Source organism: Phocoena sinus, chromosome 20, assembly GCF_008692025.1.
Source record: "Phocoena sinus isolate mPhoSin1 chromosome 20, mPhoSin1.pri, whole genome shotgun sequence".
In the NCBI taxonomy this organism is placed as follows: Eukaryota; Metazoa; Chordata; class Mammalia; order Artiodactyla; family Phocoenidae; genus Phocoena; species Phocoena sinus.
This window is the reverse complement of record NC_045782.1, coordinates 39955524-39974945: the sequence shown is the minus strand read 5'-3', so window position 1 is coordinate 39974945 and position 19422 is coordinate 39955524. Positions and strand designations below refer to the sequence as shown.

The 19422-nt window shown below is 51.8% G+C and overlaps 2 protein-coding genes across 2 annotated transcripts; one reads left to right on the top strand and one right to left on the bottom strand.

Annotated features, from left to right (window-relative positions):
- The first annotated feature begins 1022 nt into the window (after window positions 1-1022).
- On the top strand, window positions 1023-7933 carry VAT1 (vesicle amine transport 1). Its single transcript, XM_032615457.1, has 6 exons — window positions 1023-1517; window positions 4475-4682; window positions 5083-5253; window positions 5357-5446; window positions 6006-6247; window positions 6405-7933. The coding sequence occupies exons 1-6, from the start codon at window positions 1107-1109 to the stop codon at window positions 6486-6488; spliced, it is 1206 nt and encodes a 401-aa protein (XP_032471348.1). The 5' UTR covers window positions 1023-1106; the 3' UTR covers window positions 6489-7933.
- IFI35 (interferon induced protein 35) lies at window positions 7773-18577 on the bottom strand. The gene is made up of 7 exons (XM_032615482.1): window positions 18390-18577; window positions 9834-9923; window positions 9322-9469; window positions 9145-9251; window positions 8875-9061; window positions 8673-8779; window positions 7773-8436 (listed from the first exon to the last, which is right to left on the bottom strand). Exons 1-7 carry the CDS (start codon window positions 18393-18395, stop codon window positions 8245-8247), a joined length of 837 nt encoding a protein of 278 aa, XP_032471373.1. The 5' UTR covers window positions 18396-18577; the 3' UTR covers window positions 7773-8244.
- Between the last annotated feature and the right edge of the window lie 845 nt (window positions 18578-19422).

Here is a 19422-nt window from a genome sequence, read left to right as displayed (position 1 = left end):
GGCCCTGCTTCTACCTCAGTGGCCATGAAGGGTCTGCCATCCCCTTTCCCAAATTTGCTCCTGGGAACAGACCAATCCCGCCCTCCCTTCCCCTCCCTGGGAACTGGGGCTGCCTTAGCCGACTTCTGTCCATTCACCATGGGCTTTTCTCATGGAGATAGGGGCCTGGAGAGGAGACCACACGGCTTTCCTGAGCTCCAGCAGCAGCATTCCTATCCCCTCCATCTGGGGCTCCCACACCCAAGGAGATGGGGAGGGTGGACGAGAAGTCCCTTGAGTACTCCTCCCTGTTGTCCCCCATCTCCCCCAGATGCCATATCCAGCTCTGAGGACTGATTTCCAGGAAGTCAGGGGGGGATTGGGAAGGGTGAGAGCTTCACACACACTCTCCGTGATGGCCATGCTCAGCTGTAATTCCCTCCTCCCGGCCTATGTGTTTTCTGGTCCCCCTCAGTCTAGCCGTCCTGCTTCCCTAGGCTCCCACCTTCTTGAGGACACTGTCCAGTGTTTCTGGTCGGCTAATGTCGAAGCAGATGAGCACAGCATCCGAAGATTAATTAGATTAATTACAGCAAGCAACACCATCACCATTTTACAGAAAGGACAATTGAAGTACAGAGCTTTAACAAAGTCAAATGGCTCGGTCACCCTGCTCCAAGTTTGCCACTGCAAGCAAAGAATGGGTCTCATATGGGTCGTGTCAGAGCCTGAGGAACAACTCGGTTGGGTTCCGCTCCACAGGTGGCTGGCTCCCCACATCTGATGTAAGCTCAGGTTTTGGGATCGTCCTTCAGATTGTCCCTTAATATATTTTTAGCTTAATTATCATGAATAAATAAGTAAATTAACTCGCAGTCTTCATGATCCCAAGAAGGACCTCGCGTGGGCCCGTACCCAATAAGCGCCTCCTCTCCACTTCTCGCGCTCGCGCCGCACCTGCACGGTGGCCCTGGCCCTTTAAGTCCGCGCTCGAGGCCCCGCCCCCGTCCCGGCGCCCCGCCCCGCCCGCTCGGAGTCCGCAGCCTTAGCAAGTCCTGACTCGCGCCCCGCCTTCCCCAGCGGTGCACTCTCGGTCCAGCTGTGCGCGCACGTCGAGCGTCCCAGCCATGTCCGCCGAGAGAGAGGTAGCCGAGGCGGCCACCGTGGTGGCGGTGGACGAGGCAGGGGCTGGAGAAGATGCCTCTTCGCAGCTCCCGAAGGCGGAGGAGGCAGCCGGTGACGCCCAGCCACCCGCGGCCTCCGAGGGGCCCGTCGCCCCTTCGCCGCCGCCGCTGCGCTGCCTTGTGCTCACCGGCTTCGGTGGCTACGACAAGGTGAAGTTGCAGACCCGGCCGGCCGCTCCCCCGGCCCCCGGGACCGGCCAGCTGACGCTGCGCGTCAAGGCCTGCGGGCTCAACTTCGCCGACCTTATGGCCCGGCAGGGGCTGTACGACCGACTGCCGCCGCTGCCCCTCACTCCAGGCATGGAGGGCGCGGGCGTGGTAATCGCTGTGGGAGAGGGAGTTAACGACCGCAAGGTGAGCGGGCCAGTGCAGGGCAGGGCAGGGAGAGGCTGCGCGGGCCACGGGGCAGTGGGGCACGAGTGGGCGGGCGCCATAGGTGTGGCAGAGCCGGGGAAAACTGGCACGAACCCGGGTAGACGGGCATGGAAGACGTAGGAAAGGAGCCTGTGCTCTGAGGTTCCTGGAAAACTGGATTTATATTTGGGGGTGGGAGGTTGAGATGAAGTAATTGCCCCCTCCCCAAACATTTTAATTGTGGCCGCCGCCCCGAAACGGTGCTGGTGCTGGGTGGGTGGGGAAACAATAAGGAGCCTATGCGCATGCGCACAATAACCTTTAAGGCCCCCTCCCACCACCCGTGAAATCTATCCTGTACCCCTGCCCACTAAACACTCCGCGGGTAATTGTGGTCTGTGACTCTGAGTGACGGTCGGTACCTTTTTCCCGCGAGGGAGCCTGAAGAGCTATGTAGTCGGGGTTGGGCGGGGGCGCAGGGCCGTGCCAGAGCCCTAGTCACATGCAGCCCCGTGGTCTGTGGGGGTGTGAGGCGGCCCCTCCCGGAGCTGGGCCTTAGAGACAGGCACGCCCATCATGGAGGAGAGGGAGTCTGCCACCCCTTCCTCCCGCGCACCGGCCTTATACTGCCAGTCTGATCGGGGGTGGGTGGGGGTGAGAGTGGGGACGGGGTGGGGTGGGGTGGGGTGGGGGACGAGATTGGGTGTCTGGATCTTTGTCTTGGGCTCTCTGTCTCCCGTGACCGCACTGTCTCCTCCTCCGGTGACTCAGCCAGCGGACCACGACCCCGGGCTGCCCTTGGGAACTTTGGGCGGAACCCACCTCTGTCTTCTCGTAGAGGACCCTCTACTGAGAAACCGGGCCGGTGCCCGTTTGGACTGGGGAGGGGGGTGTGGCACCGTGAGCAGGTTGGCCCAGCTCTGCCGGTCTGTGACTCCTTTTTGTTTATCATTAATCTTGGCGACAGCCCCAGGCACCGGAGAGTTTCAAATGGCCAACTTTTTGAGAGACTTGGGGTGAGACCTTTGCACGTCATTTGTTTAGGGGTTTCTTTTCAAATCTGGCCCCTGCAAGAGAGTCTCATCAAATGCAGACTTTCTTCTTGCCAGACCTGCGGGTCCCAGAGCTCAGAGCTGGAATTTTTGGATTTATTGTACAGGCATACGTCTCCTTCCTCCTTAAAGGGCTTCTCCGTGGAATCAGCTCTGGCCCCACCCTTTCCACTGACTTCTAAATAATCCTACTCTAAGAAGGTGCTAAGAAGAATTTTTTTTTTTTTTTTTTTGGTGGGGGTAGTAATAGTTCATGTTACTGCTGAAGGCCAACCACCTAACCTCTTCTCCCCACACTTTCCGCTTCGTAAATACAGGATATCCTGTCCAGGGTAAGAATATGATGTAAGAGGCTGGATTCGGAGGGGAGAGCCCCTGCTCCCTCCTGATATCTGGGCTGGGGAAGGGTCATGGGCCTGCCCTGTAATGGGCTGAGGGGTGAGCATTAGCCTGGGTAAGTGGACCTTGTTCTGGGCCAAATCTGCGACTGGCCACCACCTGGACTGACCACTACACCTTTCCCCAGCTCTCCTGAGTTATTTCTGAGCCCACTAGTCCTGAGTCCTGGGGTGGGATGCTTCCATTGCTCAGACCTCATCCCAGACCAGTGCTTGCAGAGAAAGGTCCTACTCTGCCCTCAGTACTCCTCCTCAGTGGAGTGTGGACATGAAAAAGGGTATGTGTGGGAGTCCCATCCCCCTGCCCCATGGATCCCAAGTCTCGTTAATGTACAGAATTCCCATCATTCCTGGCAGGGACCAAGACAGACTCGGATTGTCCTGGAACAGCACCCACACCTCCCTCTCCATGCTCTTCAGAGAACCATGAGAGGCCTTCCTCTGGAGACTGACCCCTTTCCCCTATCCTCCCCTTGACCCCAGTTGTTAAACTGGAGGGGAAGGTTCTGCTTCCTTTGCTCCCTTTCCCTCCTGCAAGGAGGCTCTTGTGCAGGTGGCTGAGGGTATGGGGAAGGGGAGGGGGGATGCCTTTTCCTGGTAGGTGGGATTGTGTGGCTGTCCTTGGCCATCACTCCTCCCCCCAGTCTCTGGGTGAAGCTTCTTTCTGAGCCCCCAGTGGCGGCTCAGATACTTCTCCTGAGGTAACAGCCCTAACTGCTCAGAGGCCTTTACCTGCACTTCGGTGTGGCCCTTACAGCATACGGCCCTCTTCCTTCAGTTGATGGATTGGTGACCTCCCCTCCTTGCTTCTGATATTGTCATCATTGTTGTCCTTATTATCAGCTAACACTACGAAGTTCTTACTATGTGTCAGACATTAGGCTAAAAACCACTGATTTTTTGCTACTTAATCCTCATTAACTGCCCTGTTTTACAGATAGGAAAACTGGGGCTCAAAAAGGTTAGATAATTTTTATTTGCCCAAGGTCATAGTGTCAGTAAACAGTGGAGCCCATTTTCTTTTAAACCTAAGCAGTTTGGTCTCTTCAATATTTCATGCGGCCCTAACTGTAAGCTTCTTGCACTCAGGGATCTGACACAATAATAAAGTGTAAGATCTGTAAAATGGAGATAAGGATAGTATCTTCCTCAGGGGGCTGATGTGAGGATTGAGTGTTTATATGTAGAGCACTTACAATAGGGCCTGGCCTTGGTAAGCAGTCAATAAAGATAAGTTGTTATTGATGATATTATTACTATTGTTATTATTATAACCATTACCACGAGGACCGCTGCTGCTTGTACTGTGACTTCATTGCCAGGAAGAGGGCCTTGTGCATAGTAGAAGGTCATAAATTACCAGTGGGTGAATGAATGAGTGAATGAATGATGCTCTTTTTCCATTCTTTTTTTTTTTTTTTTTTAATTAAAGTATAGTTGATCTACAATGTTGTGTTAGTTTCTGCTGTACAGCAAAGTGAATCAGTTTCTTTTTCCATTTTTCAAGGTCGGGGACCGGGTGATGGTGTTGATCCGGTCAGGCATGTGGCAGGAGGAGGTGACTGTGCCTTCGGCCCAGACCTTCCTAATGCCTGAGGTCATGACCTTTGAAGAAGCTGCTGCGTTGCTGGTCAATTATATCACAGCCTACATGGTCCTCTTTGACTTTGGCAACCTACGGCCTGGCCACAGCGTCTTGGTACACATGGCTGCAGGTGACAGGCACCCTCCATTTATCCCCTTTCCTTACCCTACCCAGATCTCCTTCTGGGCCTCTTCCCTGCTGCTTGTCTGGACTGTTGTCATGGCAACACTAGCTGCCTCGGCCTATGGTGCCCAGAGGCCTCTGCAGTGTTGTTGCCGTGGTAGCATTCAGGCACCAGGTCCAGCCTGGTGTGCTACCCATAGCAACGTTCCCTTGCCCAGCACCCCCTCCTTGCCAGCCACCTTCCCCCCAATTCTCAATCTTGGAAATTAGACATGGAATGATGGGAGAAAGCCTCAAGATGAGCCCAGGCAAAATGAAGGTGATGGGCTGGATCCTTGAGAGGTGAGAATGGAGAGTGGTGGCTGGACGACTCTATATCCCGTCTTTATGAAAGTGTCTTGCTTTAGGGGGTGTGGGTATGGCTGCCGTGCAGCTGTGCCATACAGTAGAGAATGTGATGGTGTTCGGGACGGCCTCAGCCAGCAAGCATGAGGTGCTGAAGGAGAGCGGAGTCACACACCCCATCGACTACCACACGACTGACTACGTAGAGGAGATCAAGAAGATCTCTCCCAAAGGTGGGGTCAGGGAGTGGGAAGGGGTAGGATGGCATGGGACCGAGAGGGGCGTCTCCAGATCTGTGAATCCTAATGCTGTTCTGGGCCCCCTACTTTCTGACAGGAGTGGACATCGTCCTGGACCCTCTGGGTGGGTCAGATACGGCCAAGGGCTACAACCTCCTCAAACCCATGGGCAAAATAGTCACTTACGGTGAGTTAGTGGGCCGGGGCTGGAGGGGGAGTTAGGGGAAGCAGGGTGGGGTCTGAGGGGTAGGATATAGGGGCCCGGGGCTTTTGAATGCAGAACGGACAGAGACTCCGGTGCTCTGTAGGAAGCATCCCGGTTAGCATGGTGCTGGATATTGCATTCACACTGCTCCCTCCTGGGTGTAGCTAATCTCCTTCTCATTCGTGAGTCATAGCAAATTCTGTGTTCTCTCTGTGTTCTTGTTTGGGGATTATTCCTGATGCAGTATCAACCAGTCTGCCTTCCTCTGTCCTACCTCCTGGGCTTCTTGGGCAAGTTGCATTTCCATTTAAGAAACTACTTCACACCAAAAATAAACAAATATGTAAAGCTTAGAGCAATCTTTGAGTTGGCTAGAGTCCATCTGGGCCAGGTAGCCAGCAGGTGGGAGGTTCTCCTGTCACTCCCGGGTGCCGGTATGGATAATTGTAAGGGGCCCGCGGGGGGCAGATGAGCTTGGATCCAGACACACAGGGATGTGCCTGGCACCTGGATTCACAGGCTGTGTCTCCTCGTCCCTCAGGAATGGCCAACTTGCTAACGGGCCCCAAGCGGAACCTGATGGCCGTGGCGCGCACATGGTGGAATCAGTTCAGTGTGACAGCTCTGCAGCTGCTGCCGGCCAACCGAGCCGTGTGTGGCTTCCACCTGGGCTACCTGGACGGCGAGACGGAGCTGGTCAGCGGTGTGGTGACCCGCCTCGTGGCTCTGTACAACCAGGGCCACATCAAACCCCACATCGACTCCGTGTGGCCCTTCGAGAAGGTGAGTGTGATGGCCCTGCAGGGAGGGCCTGGATGGGAGCCGTGAAGGCTGGGGTCCCTAGGGGAGGAGTCCTGGGAGGAGGAGGGCTGACTCCTTTAGGCCGGCTCCCTGGACGGGCCGAATGGCGCTGGGAGCAGAGTCTTGTCTTCCTCTCCAGGTGGCGGATGCCATGAGGCAGATGCAGGAGAAGAGGAACGTGGGCAAAGTCCTCCTGGTGCCTGGGCCGGAGAAGGAGAACTAGGCAGGGGGCTGGGAGACCCTCAGGGCCCGGGGAAGAGAGAAGCTGGGAAGCCACGTGCTGTTGGCCACCAGACCCTCGCGGTTCATCCTCTATCACAATGCGTTGCCCTCTTTCCCCCCAGGGTCTCTGCGGTGATGTCCTCTCCCCTGTCCTGTTCTTCCTCTTTAGTCAGGGCTACCCCCTCCCCGCTTCCTGCCCTCTGAAGAGGTTGGGAAGTGACCACTTGGATGTCTGGGCCCTGCCAAGGGGACAGGGAGGGTCAGAGAGAGGCCGGCCGCTTCCTGCCCCCACCCTTTCCCCGGGCCTCGCTGTGCTGCTTTTGTGCCAAGTGTAGCCAATCCCTTCCCGTCCTGTTCCCTGTGCTTCCGCCTCCGCCTCGTCTGCCCTCCTGCCCCGCCCCACAGCTCCCCAAAGAATCAAAATGCCAGCTCAGGATATGGGGCCAATCTGTGTGAATCCAGCATGTCCCTGTGTCGCCCTAGTGTCCCTTCAACCCGGGCCAGCCAGCGCCCACCTTGTTGTAAGGCCTCGTCCTCTTGTCCCCAATTTCTCGAGCACAATCGGCTTCTCCCACCTCCAGGGGTTCTGCCACTCTCCAGCAGGGGTGCCTCTTCCAGCAGGGGCGGGAGTCAGACCTGCTGCCCTAGGTCACCACTCTATGGGAGGGACACGGAGCCCCCTCCTCTTCACTGAGTTCTCTGGATTTGTTCTCAGTGCCTTAGCAATGGAAAGCTTGCTTGTGTGTGTAGGGGTCCCTGCCTCATACCTCCTCCCCCCGTCCTCCCCAGTGCCTTCCTTGTTCTGCTGGAGCTGGGGTTTCGCTGCTCCCCAGTCCCATAGCACTGCCAAAAATCTGTGTGTGTGCCGGTGTGTGGGGGGCCAGCCCCTAGCCTCCGGGGGCCTGTGCCATGTCCTGTCTCTGGGGCTGTCATTTCTCTATGGTGGTTGAGGCGAAAGAGGCGGGGAAGCTTTTTCAGCCTTGCAGCTAAGTGTGGCACTTACCAGCCAGAGCTCTGAGAGGTGATGCCATCTGTCTCTTGTTCTGGGACCAAAGTAAAAATCGAAGCACGTTCCCCATGTAGTCACGGAGGCCCACTGTCTCCTCAGAGCAGGGAGGCAGCTTTTCAGACTCAGCCCCAAACTTTGTTTACATGGGTGGGGAGATGGAACAGGGGGTCAAAGTGGAGGTTTAGGACCTGGGCCACTGGAACCAAAGTGGGGACTTCCCGGGGCTAGGGGTGTAAGTCCCTCTGCCCTTGGATCTGGAATTAGGGCGGGTTATTGCCCAAGCCACTGCCATTGGGAGGTGGGGGGAGGGGCTCAGCCTCTTCATCATCTCAACGAGGCCTAAATGTGTGAAGTGCGATTTTCACTTTTGTGTACCCACCCCGTTATGGTTACCGAAGCTGCCTTTGTGTTTGTGTCAATAAAAAGCCAAACCCTGGGTCCTGGATGTTGCCTCTGATAGTGGAGGGGAAGGGGAGCTTGTGGAAGGCCAGTGCTGCCAGTGGAAGGCTAGGGTTTCTCCCTCCCCGCAGCCTTCTTCCATGGCCTAATCGAGTTTCCTTTCTTGAAACGAAATGAGGAAGAAGATCATGCAATGCAGGCGCTTTTACTGTTCTCGGGGCGCGTTTCACAACTCATAGTCCCTCCTGCCGTTGACCGGCATGATCTCTCTCTCCTGTATGGGCGTCCAACCCCAGCCTGGTTTGAGAACCTCGGCAGAGGGGCGGGGGGTGATGAGCAGGGCAGGCTCCTAGCCCAACTTGGCAGTGAAGACCGCCAGGCCCTGCTGTCCCAGGGGCATGACTGTCACGGCTTCCACCTCCCCACCCCCACGGGTGGGCTTCTGGAAGTGGATCTCCAGGACGTCTTGTAGCTCCGGGCCATCCAGGACATCGGGAATGTTGAGCACCAGCACCGAGTGGGGCACTGTCAGGGACCTGACCTGGAAAAGGAGCCAGGAGCTGGGCAAGGGCTCGTGCAGGTTGGGCTGGGGGGGCGGGGCGGGGCAGAGGTCGGGGCAGGTGGCGACCGTGGGAGTATGGGAGGGGGCAGGAGGCCTGGAGAGGTTGGTAGCGGGTAGGTCAGTGGGGTTTCGGGGCTGTGGTCCTTCCTTGGGCAAGTTTCTGGCAGGCAGACAGGTTACCAGGTCCAGTCCCCATCTTCCACCTTCCCACTTACCTCAGCCTTCTGGATCTTTCCACTCATGTAGGGAGAGACTCTCAGAGGGAACTGCTGCTTACCCAGCGGCACTGTGAACTGGCCCGTCTGGCACAGGTGCTGGGCCACTGCAGGGACAGGGAGCGGGGGACCTTCAGCATCAAGGGCTCCCCCCTCCTGTGGCCTGGTGCCTCTGCTCTCGTCTCGCCGACAAGGCCCTTACCTGTATCCTTAGCGAAGCCCAGCATGACACTGCCTTGCAGCAGTTCCCGCGTCTCCACATCGCCACCCCCGTTCTTGCTCTTGCCAAAGAAGATCTCCAGCTTGTCCAGCAGCTCCTCCTCACTTAGCTTAAGCCCGGCAGGAAACCCACTGACCAGTACTCTCTGTTCATTCATGTGGCTGGACACCTAGGGGGAGGCAGGAGGGAGTCATCCCTTGTGCCCAGGTGCATGGGGCCCCGTGCAGATCCCAGGCCCTGCCATTCTGTCACCTGGATGGTGGTCAGCATGGGCAGCTCCAAGGGCTGGACCTGCACCCGCAGTCGGAACCCTTCCACATCGATCGTGTGCTCCGTTTGCTGCAGTACCTGCTTGGCCACTGGGTGGGGGAGCAGGGTCAGTACTTAGGAAGCCTCCCAGCCTCCCTCCCAAGGTTTCCCGGAGCTCACCATTGGGGTCATCAAAGGTGACCAGAGCAGAGCCTCCAGGCAGAGGGTAACAGATCCGCAGGTTAGAAACCACAGACTTGGTTGTTTCCTTGCCCTGCTGAATGTCTCCTCGGAACACCAGGGGGGCCTCAGGCACTGGGAATGGGACCTGGAGGTGGGGGAGGAGAGGCTGATGCAGATTTCAGGGTTGGGAGAACGCCCCACTCCCAGGAGGAAAGCACCCCCAATTACATGCCACTGATGCTGAGTGCCAGGGATGAACACTGAGAGGAGAGCTGGGTAACTAAGCGGATGCATGTGGGTCAAGCATGTACTGGCACTTTACATACAAAATCTTAGTTTGTCCTCACACAAGCCTGTGAGGTAGGTAGCTCCACTTTACAGAGAAGCAGACAGGTTCAGAGAGTTCAAGTAACACACTCGAGGTCACACAGCAAGGAAATGGCAGAGGCAGTGGTGAAACCAAGACCTCCCCAGCTCTTTCTACCAGGCCATACCCCCTCCCAGCTCACCTTGTCTTGGGGGTTGTCCCTGAGCTTCCTTTTCAGCTCCTGTAGCCTGGTCTTTAGTTTGGCCTGTTCCTCCTGAAGGGCTTGGAGGGCCTATTGGAGCAGAGGGGAACAACCAGACATCCACCTGCCTTTCCAGAGAATGAATGACCCAGGGAAAGGGGGCCGCTATTCTGGACACTCCAGGAGCAGAGTTGGTACTCAGCCCGAGAACAGCCCAACCCCTTTACCTTGCCCTGGGCTTGTCCTGGCCCAGCTTGGCTGCCCCCATCGCAGCTGCTCTGAAAGGCAGGAGCCTTTGCAGCAGCCACGGCTGGGTCATTCCTGGAGACCCAGAGTTTAACAAACACTGATTGAGCTCCTGCTATGAGGTACTGGGCACGACACAGGCAGTGGAAGAAAAGGGTCCAGCGCTTAGGTCTGTATAAAACGGTACTCAAAGGACTTCCCTGGTGGTCCAGTGGGTAAGACTGCGCTCCCAATGCAGCCTGTCTGGGTTCGACCCCTGGTCGGGGAACTAGATCACGCACGCATGCCACAACTAAGAGTCCGTATGCCGCAACGAAGATCCCGCATGCTGCAACTAAGACCCAGCACAGCCAAAATAAATAAATAAATATTTCGAACAGACAAACAAACGGTACTCAAGACTGCACAACCACACGACGGATGGTGGAGGAGAGGCTGATGATGGAGGACAGTGGGAATTTGGAGGAGGGACCGTCCCAAAGGGGTTAACACAACTAGGGAGGCCTCGAGGAGCAGCAGGAGCTTACAGTTGCAAGATGTCATAAGACTATCAGCTAACATGTGCTAAGCCCTTTACATGGATTATACCACTCATGTCTTGCAACAACCTTATGAAATAAACACCCTCTTCTTATTTTGCAGATGAGGCAACAGTAGCTCCGAGAGGTCAAGTGACTTACCCGAAGTCATTTGGCCCTAGGCAGTCTGACTCTCGACTCTTAGTCTATGCTTTACAGTGAAGAAATCAAACTCAGAGTAGGGGAGTAATTTACCCCCCATCTCCCAGCTTGTCCCATGACTGCCACCCTTTCTGCTGTACCAAGGCAAGCAGCCTTTCAGGCTGGGTGTGATTTGGAGCAGATCCAGAGAGAGCTGACAAATGGGCAGGGGAGTGACACCAGGGATGGGAATAAATGCACCTTTGTTTGTGGGATGGAGAGCTCACCCTGTGGTTGGAAGCCTGATAAATAAGGTCAGCTCAGGGAAGTGTGAGCTCACTGGGGAGGACGGGACTCTGTCCTGGCCAGCTCTGTGTCCCAAGTGTTCAGCAGAGTCCCTGGCACAAAAGAGGCATTCAGTAAACCCGTGCTGAATGAATGAAGTGAACGAATGACAGAACGGGAACATATTACAGTGGGCGTTGAATAATCCAGTGTGGGGGCTTCCCTGGTGGCGCAGTGGTTGAGAACCCGCCTGCCAATGCAGGGGACATGGGTTCGAGCCCTGGTCTGGGAAGATCCCACGTGCCACGGAGCAACTAAGCCCGTGTGCCACAACTACTGAGCCTGCGCTCTTGAGCCCTTGCGTGGCAACTACTGAGCCTGCAATCCACAACTACTGAGCCCGCGTGCCGCAACTACTGAAGACCATGCGTCTAGAGCCCATGCTCCGCAACGGGAGAAGCCACAGCAATGAGAAGCCCGTGCACCACAACGAGGAGTGGCCCCTGCTCGCCTCAACTAGAGAAAGCCTGCGCAGCAACTAAGACCCACTGCAGCCAAAAATAAAGTAAAATAAATTTATAAAAAAAAATAATAATTCAGTGTGAGTTCACTCTATTTTAAGCAGAAGAAAACTAGGGCTTGACCAAATAATGCCAGTTAATGAGTAGTGAGAAATAATCAGTGACTTTCAGGGTCAGTTACATGACATCAATGAGTCAGGGGAGCAGGTGCAGTGTGATATGGACAGGTGGGGACTCTTACATCCTGCAGACAGCATGTCCCAACTAAAGTGGCAACCCCTTCTCGGCTCTAGCCAAGTTTTTTCACATGGAATGTGGTCTCAGTATCCTATATCTTCCCATTTCTAGGGGAAACCAGAAATCTGGATTTTTATTTGAAAAAGATGGCTTTATTTTTTTGCGGTACGCGGGCCTCTCACCGCCGCGGCCTCTCCCGCCGCGGAGCACAGGCTCTGGACGCACAGGTTCAGCGGCCATGGCTCACGGGCACAGCCGCTCCGCGGCATGTGGGATCCTCCCGGACTGGGGCACGAACCCGTGTCCCCTGCATCAGCAGGCGGACTCTCAACCACTGCGCCACCAGGGAAGCCCAGATGGCTTGATTTTAAATAAATATGAAAAAAGTTGGATTCAGTCTTTAATCCATCCTCTTTTTACTTCTGCTTTAAATCTTGATCTAATTATACATATTGTTTGAAAATCTAGTAATTGGCAATGTTATTCAATAAATAGCTTTAAATAAATAAATAAGTAAATTTATTTTTAAAAGCTTCATAATTACAGTTTAAAAAAAACATTCAAAAACGTCCATCCACTGGTGAATGGATACAAGGAAAAACAAACAAACAAACAAAACAATTCAGGCCAGAGAGTTTATCAGTGGGAAAATGGGGAACTGGTGAAGATTTCTGAAAGGGGGAGTGAGGTGACGGACACAGTGTTGAAAAGAGCGCAATCCGGTCATCAAAAAATGGACAGAAGACCTAAATAGATATTTCTTCAAAGAAGACATACAGGTGGCCAACAGGCACATGAAAAGATGCTCAATATTGCTAATTATTAGAAAAATGCAAATGAAAACTACAATGAAGTATCACCTCACACCAGTCAGAATGGCCATCCTTAAAAAGTCTATAAATAATAAAGGCTGGAGAGGGTGTGGAGAAAAGGGAACTCTCCTACACTGTTGGTGGGGATGTAAATTGGTGCAGCCACTATGGAAAACAGTATGGAGGCTCTTTAAAAAACTAAAAATAGAGTTACCCATATGATCCAGCAATCCTGCTCCTGGGCATATATCTGGAAAAGATGAAAACCCTAATTCAAAAAAACACATGCACCCCAATGTTCATAGCAGCACTATTTACGATAGCCAAGACCTGGAAGCAAGTTAACTGTTCATCAACAGATGAATAAAGATGTTATATATATATGTGTGTGACACACACACACACAGGAATATTACTCAGCCATAAAAAGGAATGAAATAATGCCATTTACAGCAATGGATGGACCTAGAGATTACCATACTAAATGAAGTAAGTCGAGAAAGACAAATACCATATGATACCACTTATATGTGAAATCTAAAAAAAAGACACAGATTTATTTACAAAACAAAAACAGACTCACAGACATAGGAAACAAACTTATGGTTACCAAAGGGGAAAAGGGGTGAAAGAGGGATAAATTAGGAGTCTGGGATCAGCAGATACACACTATTATGTATAAAATGGATAAACAAGGACCTCCTGTATAGAGCACAGGGAACTATACTCAATATCTTGCAATAACCTATAATGGAAAAGAATCTGAAAAAGAATACATATATGTATAACTGGATCACTTTGCTGTACACCTGAAACTAACATAACATTGTAAATCAACTATACTTAAAAAAAAAAAAAAAAAGCTGGCAGTGATGGCAGGATGAACTGGAGCAGCAGGAACTGGGGAGTGGGGAGAACAAGCCCAGATCTGTGGCTCTAATTCTCACAGACGTGACAGGAGCTGACCTGAACCTCTGGCACTGGGCACAAGGAGCACACACAGATGAGTACATCTCATGAGGAAAAGCTGCCAGACTCCAGATGCTGTATTAAAGCGACAGAGGGGACAGACTGGAGAGGCGATGCAACACTGAGGTTGCAGACTTGGGTGTCCAAGGATTTGGTATAATGTCATTGACCCAGCAGGCAAGGGAAGAGAGCCAGTAGTTACTGGGGACCTGCTAAGTGATCGGCACAGTTGGACTCCATCCCATTTAAGTATCACAAAACTGCCTCCTGTCTCCAACTCCCAACTGAAACTTCTCTATCACAGACTTCTTAAGGACAACACAGGCTGACTGTAGTCACTTACTTGAATTCAACTATACATGCTATTTATTTACTTAACTAACATGATAACTTGGTCTCTAAATGCAAGCCAGTATCCATCTGGTACTCAACTGAAAAAAGAAAAGGGATCCGTTTTACACTGAGCTCATTGAGAGACTGTAAATTCTGGATACTTAGGGGTGAGTTAATGATTTGAGGTTCATTTGACTACATGCATTCTTCTGCCTTACTTGCCAAGTTTAGAACTTAACAACCGCTAAGATAAAATCTCACGCTATCTGTGTTCATCATAGCAGTACTGAGAGGCAGTGTAATATTGCAGTTAAGAGCACAAGTTCTGGGGCCAAAACTCCGGGGCTTACATTCAGCTCCTCTTACTACTGCCAAGACAATGGGCAAGTTATTTAACTCTCTGTGCCTTGGTTTCTTCATCTGTAAAGTGGGAATAGCAATTTCTACCTATGTATAATTTTATTTGGAAAAGTAGTTCCGGCATATGATGAGTGCTGTGTTAAATGTTTTGTATTTTAATAATCCCCATTTGATAGTTGAGGAACCTGAGGTTCATCAAGGTTAACTAATGGTGGGAATTCCCTGATGGCCTGGTGGTTAGGATTCCAGGCTTTCACTGCTGTGGCCTGGGTTCAATCCGTGGTCGGGGAACTGAGATCCTGGAAGCCACGTGGTGTGGCCAAAAACAAAACAAAAAAACCCACAAAAAATAAAACCAACCAAACAAAAAAACTTTGGCCCTAATGGGCCAAAGTAAGTCAAACTCAAGGCTGTTGAAGACACAGAGTGTCAGGGACAGGACTTGGTGGATTGAACTCTGGGTTAGAACAGTATGTGGTAATGGTAGAAGCCAAGAGGATGGAAGAACTCATTCAGGGACAGAGCCCTTAAAAATGTGATCTTTGAAGATACCTAGTCAGGGGTCAGGAAAGATAAAGGAATGCAGAGAAGAAAAAGAAGGCATGGGGACTTCCCTGGTGGTCCAGTGGGTAAGACTCCGTGTTCCAGGCAGGGGGCCTGGGTTCGATCCCTGGCCAGGGAACTAGATCCCACATGCATGCCACAACTAAGAGTTCACATGCCACAATTAAGAGTCCGCATGCCACAATGAAGATCCCATGTGCCGCAACTAAGACCCGGTGCAGCCAGAATAAATAAATAAATGTTAAAAAAGAAAAGAAAAAGAAGGCATGGTCAGGGCCAGGGCCAGGATTAGGTAGCATCATAGACACAAAGGAAGAGGAGTGATGAAACAGAGGCAAAAGAAAAGGAGGGCTACAGGAAGTCCCCTCCCTCATTTGTTTCCTTATTCACTCATGCAACAATCAGCTACCAGCATCTACCACGTGTCGGGCCCTGTTCTAGGCTCTGGGGACACAGTAGTGAACCAAACAGAGAAAACTTCCCTGTGGAGTTTACATTTTAGGGGATGAGCCAGATAATAAACACAATAAATAAGTAAAATCTGCAGTATGTTAGTGACAAGTGTTATGGACAAAAACAGAGAAGGGAGGACAGAGAATGTTGGAGTACAGTTTTAACTGGGGTGATCAGAGTAGACCTCGTTGAGATATTTGATCATATAGTTGAAGGAGATAAAGGAGTCAGCCGTGTGTATATGTGGGGGAAAGTTTTATGCAGAGGGAGCGGCAAGTGCAAAGGCCCTGAGGTGGGAGTTTGTTGTATGTATTTGAGGAACATCTAGGAGACCAATGTGGCTGGAGCAGAGCGAGTGAGGGGGGAGTGGTGGGAGATAAAGTCACAGAGAAAACAGAGTGGGGCCATGAAGGGCCTTTCACATAAAGTGAGGTGGGAGGCTGCAGGCAGGCTTAAATGCTAACAGGATAACTTGGCTGTTGTGTGAACAGACTGATGTGGGGAAAGGGCACTAACAGGGAGGCTACTTAGGAGGCCATGACAGTGTCCATGTGAGCAACGCTGATGGCCTGGATCAGGTGGTAGCAGTGGAGGTGGTGAGGCGTAGTCAAGAGTTTAGATTGATTGAGGGAATTCCCTGGCGGTCCAGTGGTTAGGACTCCACACTTCCACTCCAGGGGGCACAGGTTCAATCCCTGGTTGGGGAACTAGGATCCAGCAAGCCGCGCAAGCGTGCCACAAAAAAAAAAAAAAAAAAGAGTTTAGATTGATTCAAGTTGCTGATGGGTTGGAAGTAGGATGTGGAAGAAAGAGACGAGTCTGTGATGACACTAAGCTGTTAGGCTTGAGCAGCTGGGGGGAAGGAGAGCCATTTGCCAAGATGGGAAATACGTTGGATGGAAGAGATTGGGGTTTACTTTGAACGTATTAGGGATGAAGTGCTTATTTGACATCCCAGTAGAGATGCAGAGTGGTGGTTGCCTCTACGATGTGGCATCCAGGGAAGGGGTCCAGGCCGTGAGTATAAACTTGAAAATTATCCAAGCAGAGATACTTAGAGTCACAAAATTAAATGAGATCAACATGTAGAGGTCCAAGGGCTGATTTCTGGGGCAACCAACACTAAGAGGTCAGGGGAACAAGGAAGAACCAGCCAAGGAGAATGCAGAGGAGGGGCTCGTGAAACCTGAGGGAGGGCAGGCATGAAGAACAACGCGTTTAAGGCAGAGGAGCCGCAGCTACGCCCAGTGCTGCCAACAAGCCTTCTGCCAGGAGGCGTGAGAACGACTGCTGAGACTGAGCAACAAGAACAGTCCTGCTTATCATAAGGAGACGGTCAGTTCACGTACAAGGATGATTACAGTAGCCTTGTTTACAATGGAAAACAAAGAAATCTACGTGTCCAACAAGAAACAGCTAAGTATAAAATATTTAGCAATTAAAAGACAGTAATAAAGAACATTTAACATGAAAAAATGCTCACAATAAGCACAATATAAAGCTGCCTATACATTCCCTATTCTGACGACTTCAAATGTTTTAATTCATGAGGCTATTTATTAATGCATAAAAATTCTGGGAAGATAGACATCACAATGTCATTAATAGACTCTGTCTCTCAATAATCAATTTAGGGTGATTTTTTAAAAATACAGTTTCCTGGGCTTCCCTGGTGGCGCAGTGGTTAGGAGTCCGCCTGCCAACGCAGGGAACACGGGTTCAAGCCCTGGTCCAGGAGGATGCCACGTGCCGCGGAGCAACTGGGCCCGTGCGCCAGAACTACTGGGCCTGCACTCTGGAGCCCATGAACCACAACTACTGAGCCCACGTGCCACAACTACTGAAGCCCGCGTGCCTAGAGTCCGTGCTCCGCAACAAGAGAGGCCACCGCAATGAGAGGCCCGCGCACCGCAACGAAGAGTGGCCCCTGCTCGCCGCAGCTGGAGAAAGCCCACGCACAGCAACGAAGACCCAACACAGCCAAAAATAAATAAAATAAATTTATATAAAAAAAATAGTTTCCTGAATCCACCTTCCTTCTTTCCTTTCTAATATGTAAAGGCCCTTTAAGAGAGCACTTTTACCAGAGTGGGAGGAGTGAGGGGTGGCTGAACTGGGGAACTGGCGATATTAACAATAATGAACATGTATTGAGCACTCAGTATGTGCCAAGCAGCGTGCTCAGTTTTTACTGTGTATTTTAGGGGTTGTTTAATTGTGGCAGGTAGGTATTCTTGTGTGGAAGTGTTACCATCATTCCCACCAAATAGATAAGGAAATGGGGCTTAGATTGTAAACTTTAGAGAGGCTAATAACTTACCCAGGGCCACACAATTGGAGGAACCAGGATTTGGAACCAGGCAGGCTGGCCTCTAGAGCCTGTGTCTTCCTTCAACATTTGAGGGGCAAATGAAAAATTTCCAAGCAAGAGACCTATATATTTGTAACAGACGGGGTAGTATCAGGGAGAAAGACTGAAGAAACTAGGGAAATGAGATTCATTCACTCAACAGCTGTTTATTGAGCGCCTATTGCATGCCAGGCACTGTGCTGGGCACCGAGGATCAAGGGTGAACAGGCTGAGACAGAGAACCAGCCCGCAGAGGGCTTAGTCTAGCACGAGCAGGGGCGATCAGGGGTTGGGAAAGGGGGGACCACAGCAGACAGGGGGAAGGTTAGGTCTCAGAAGAGTAACACTTCTTCCCCTCGCCCTGAAGAGAGGTCAAGGTGACATTTAGATGGAAATATAAGGAGGGGAGGAACTTGTTGAGGAAGATCTCAGGAGATAAAGGTTGGAGCAATTCTTAAACTTTTTGGGGTCACAGAACCCTTTGAGTATCTAATGAAAACGATGGATTCTTTCTCCAGAAAAATGCACATCCACACAAGGAATTCACGATCCCGAGATGCAGGTTATAGAACTGTCTCTGAGGCACTGGATTAGGGGACCAACTCCCTTGCGGAGAGGTCATCCCAGCCGTCTCTCCCCAGACCTGTAGCAGGTCTAAGAGATGGGTAGGGAGAGGGTTGCCTGCCAGGCCCTGGGATACCTGTAGATTCCTGGCCAACAGGAGCATTCCTCTTGGATTCTCCCCACCCCCAAGACCCTCCTCTCACCATCATGGTCTAAGGTCCAGTTAGCAAGGGCTGAAGCTTCAGAGCTGGCACAAACTGGCAGGGTCCAACGCGACTAAAGTCTTGCTTGCACTTTGAGGAGTTTTGGTCTCCCCAGCAGAGCCTGAAAGACACTTCTTATGGTTCTTACGCAGGCTCTTTGCTTTCACTTTCATTTCAGTAAAGTCCCTGCCCTTCCGTACTCCAACCCTGGGTGGCTTCCTGGTCTTCGAACTTCCCCCAGCTGTGAGGTCTCAGGGGAAGTTACCCCACAAACAACTACAAACTGAATGCTGGCCCCAATCTGCCATTCATTCCCAACCTAGCAATCCCAGCACAGGCCTATTGGTAGAATTTTGTCTGCTTTGTTAATGGCTATTTCCCAAGAGCTTAGAATGTTGCCCAGAACATGCAGATGTTGATAACTGAATGAGAAATGCAACCAGGACAGATAAAGCCACATCAAGTTGATGAAGCTGTAGCAATAGCCATCACTTGAGAGCTGTTATGTGCCCTATACCAATTCTGCTTTCCATGAATTAACTCAACCTTCAAAACAACCCCTTGAAGTTGGTTCCATTTTCCCGATGAGATTCTAAACTTGCGAGGCACAGAAGTGCAGAAACCTGCCCAAAGTCACACTGCTAGGACGTGATGCATGTATACAAACCTGGTTGGAACAGTATTTGAACTTGAATTTTTAGTTAAAGGAGGGTTTAAATATAGTTCCATTTGTGACTGTGTGAGTGTGAGTGTGACTTACTGGAGACATCGAACACTTAAGGGTGAGGGGCTTCCCTGGTGGCGCAGTGGTTAAGAATCTGCCTGCCAACGCAGGCGACAAAAGTCCGAGACCTGGTCCGAGAAGATCCCACATACCGCGGAGCAACTAAGTCCCTGGACCACAACTACTGAGCCTGCACTCTAGAGCCCGTGCTCCAAAAAGCGAAGTCACCGCAATGAGAAGCTCACACACTGCAACGAAGAGTAGCCCCCGCTCACCACAATTAGAGAAAAGCCTGCGCGTAGCAAAGAA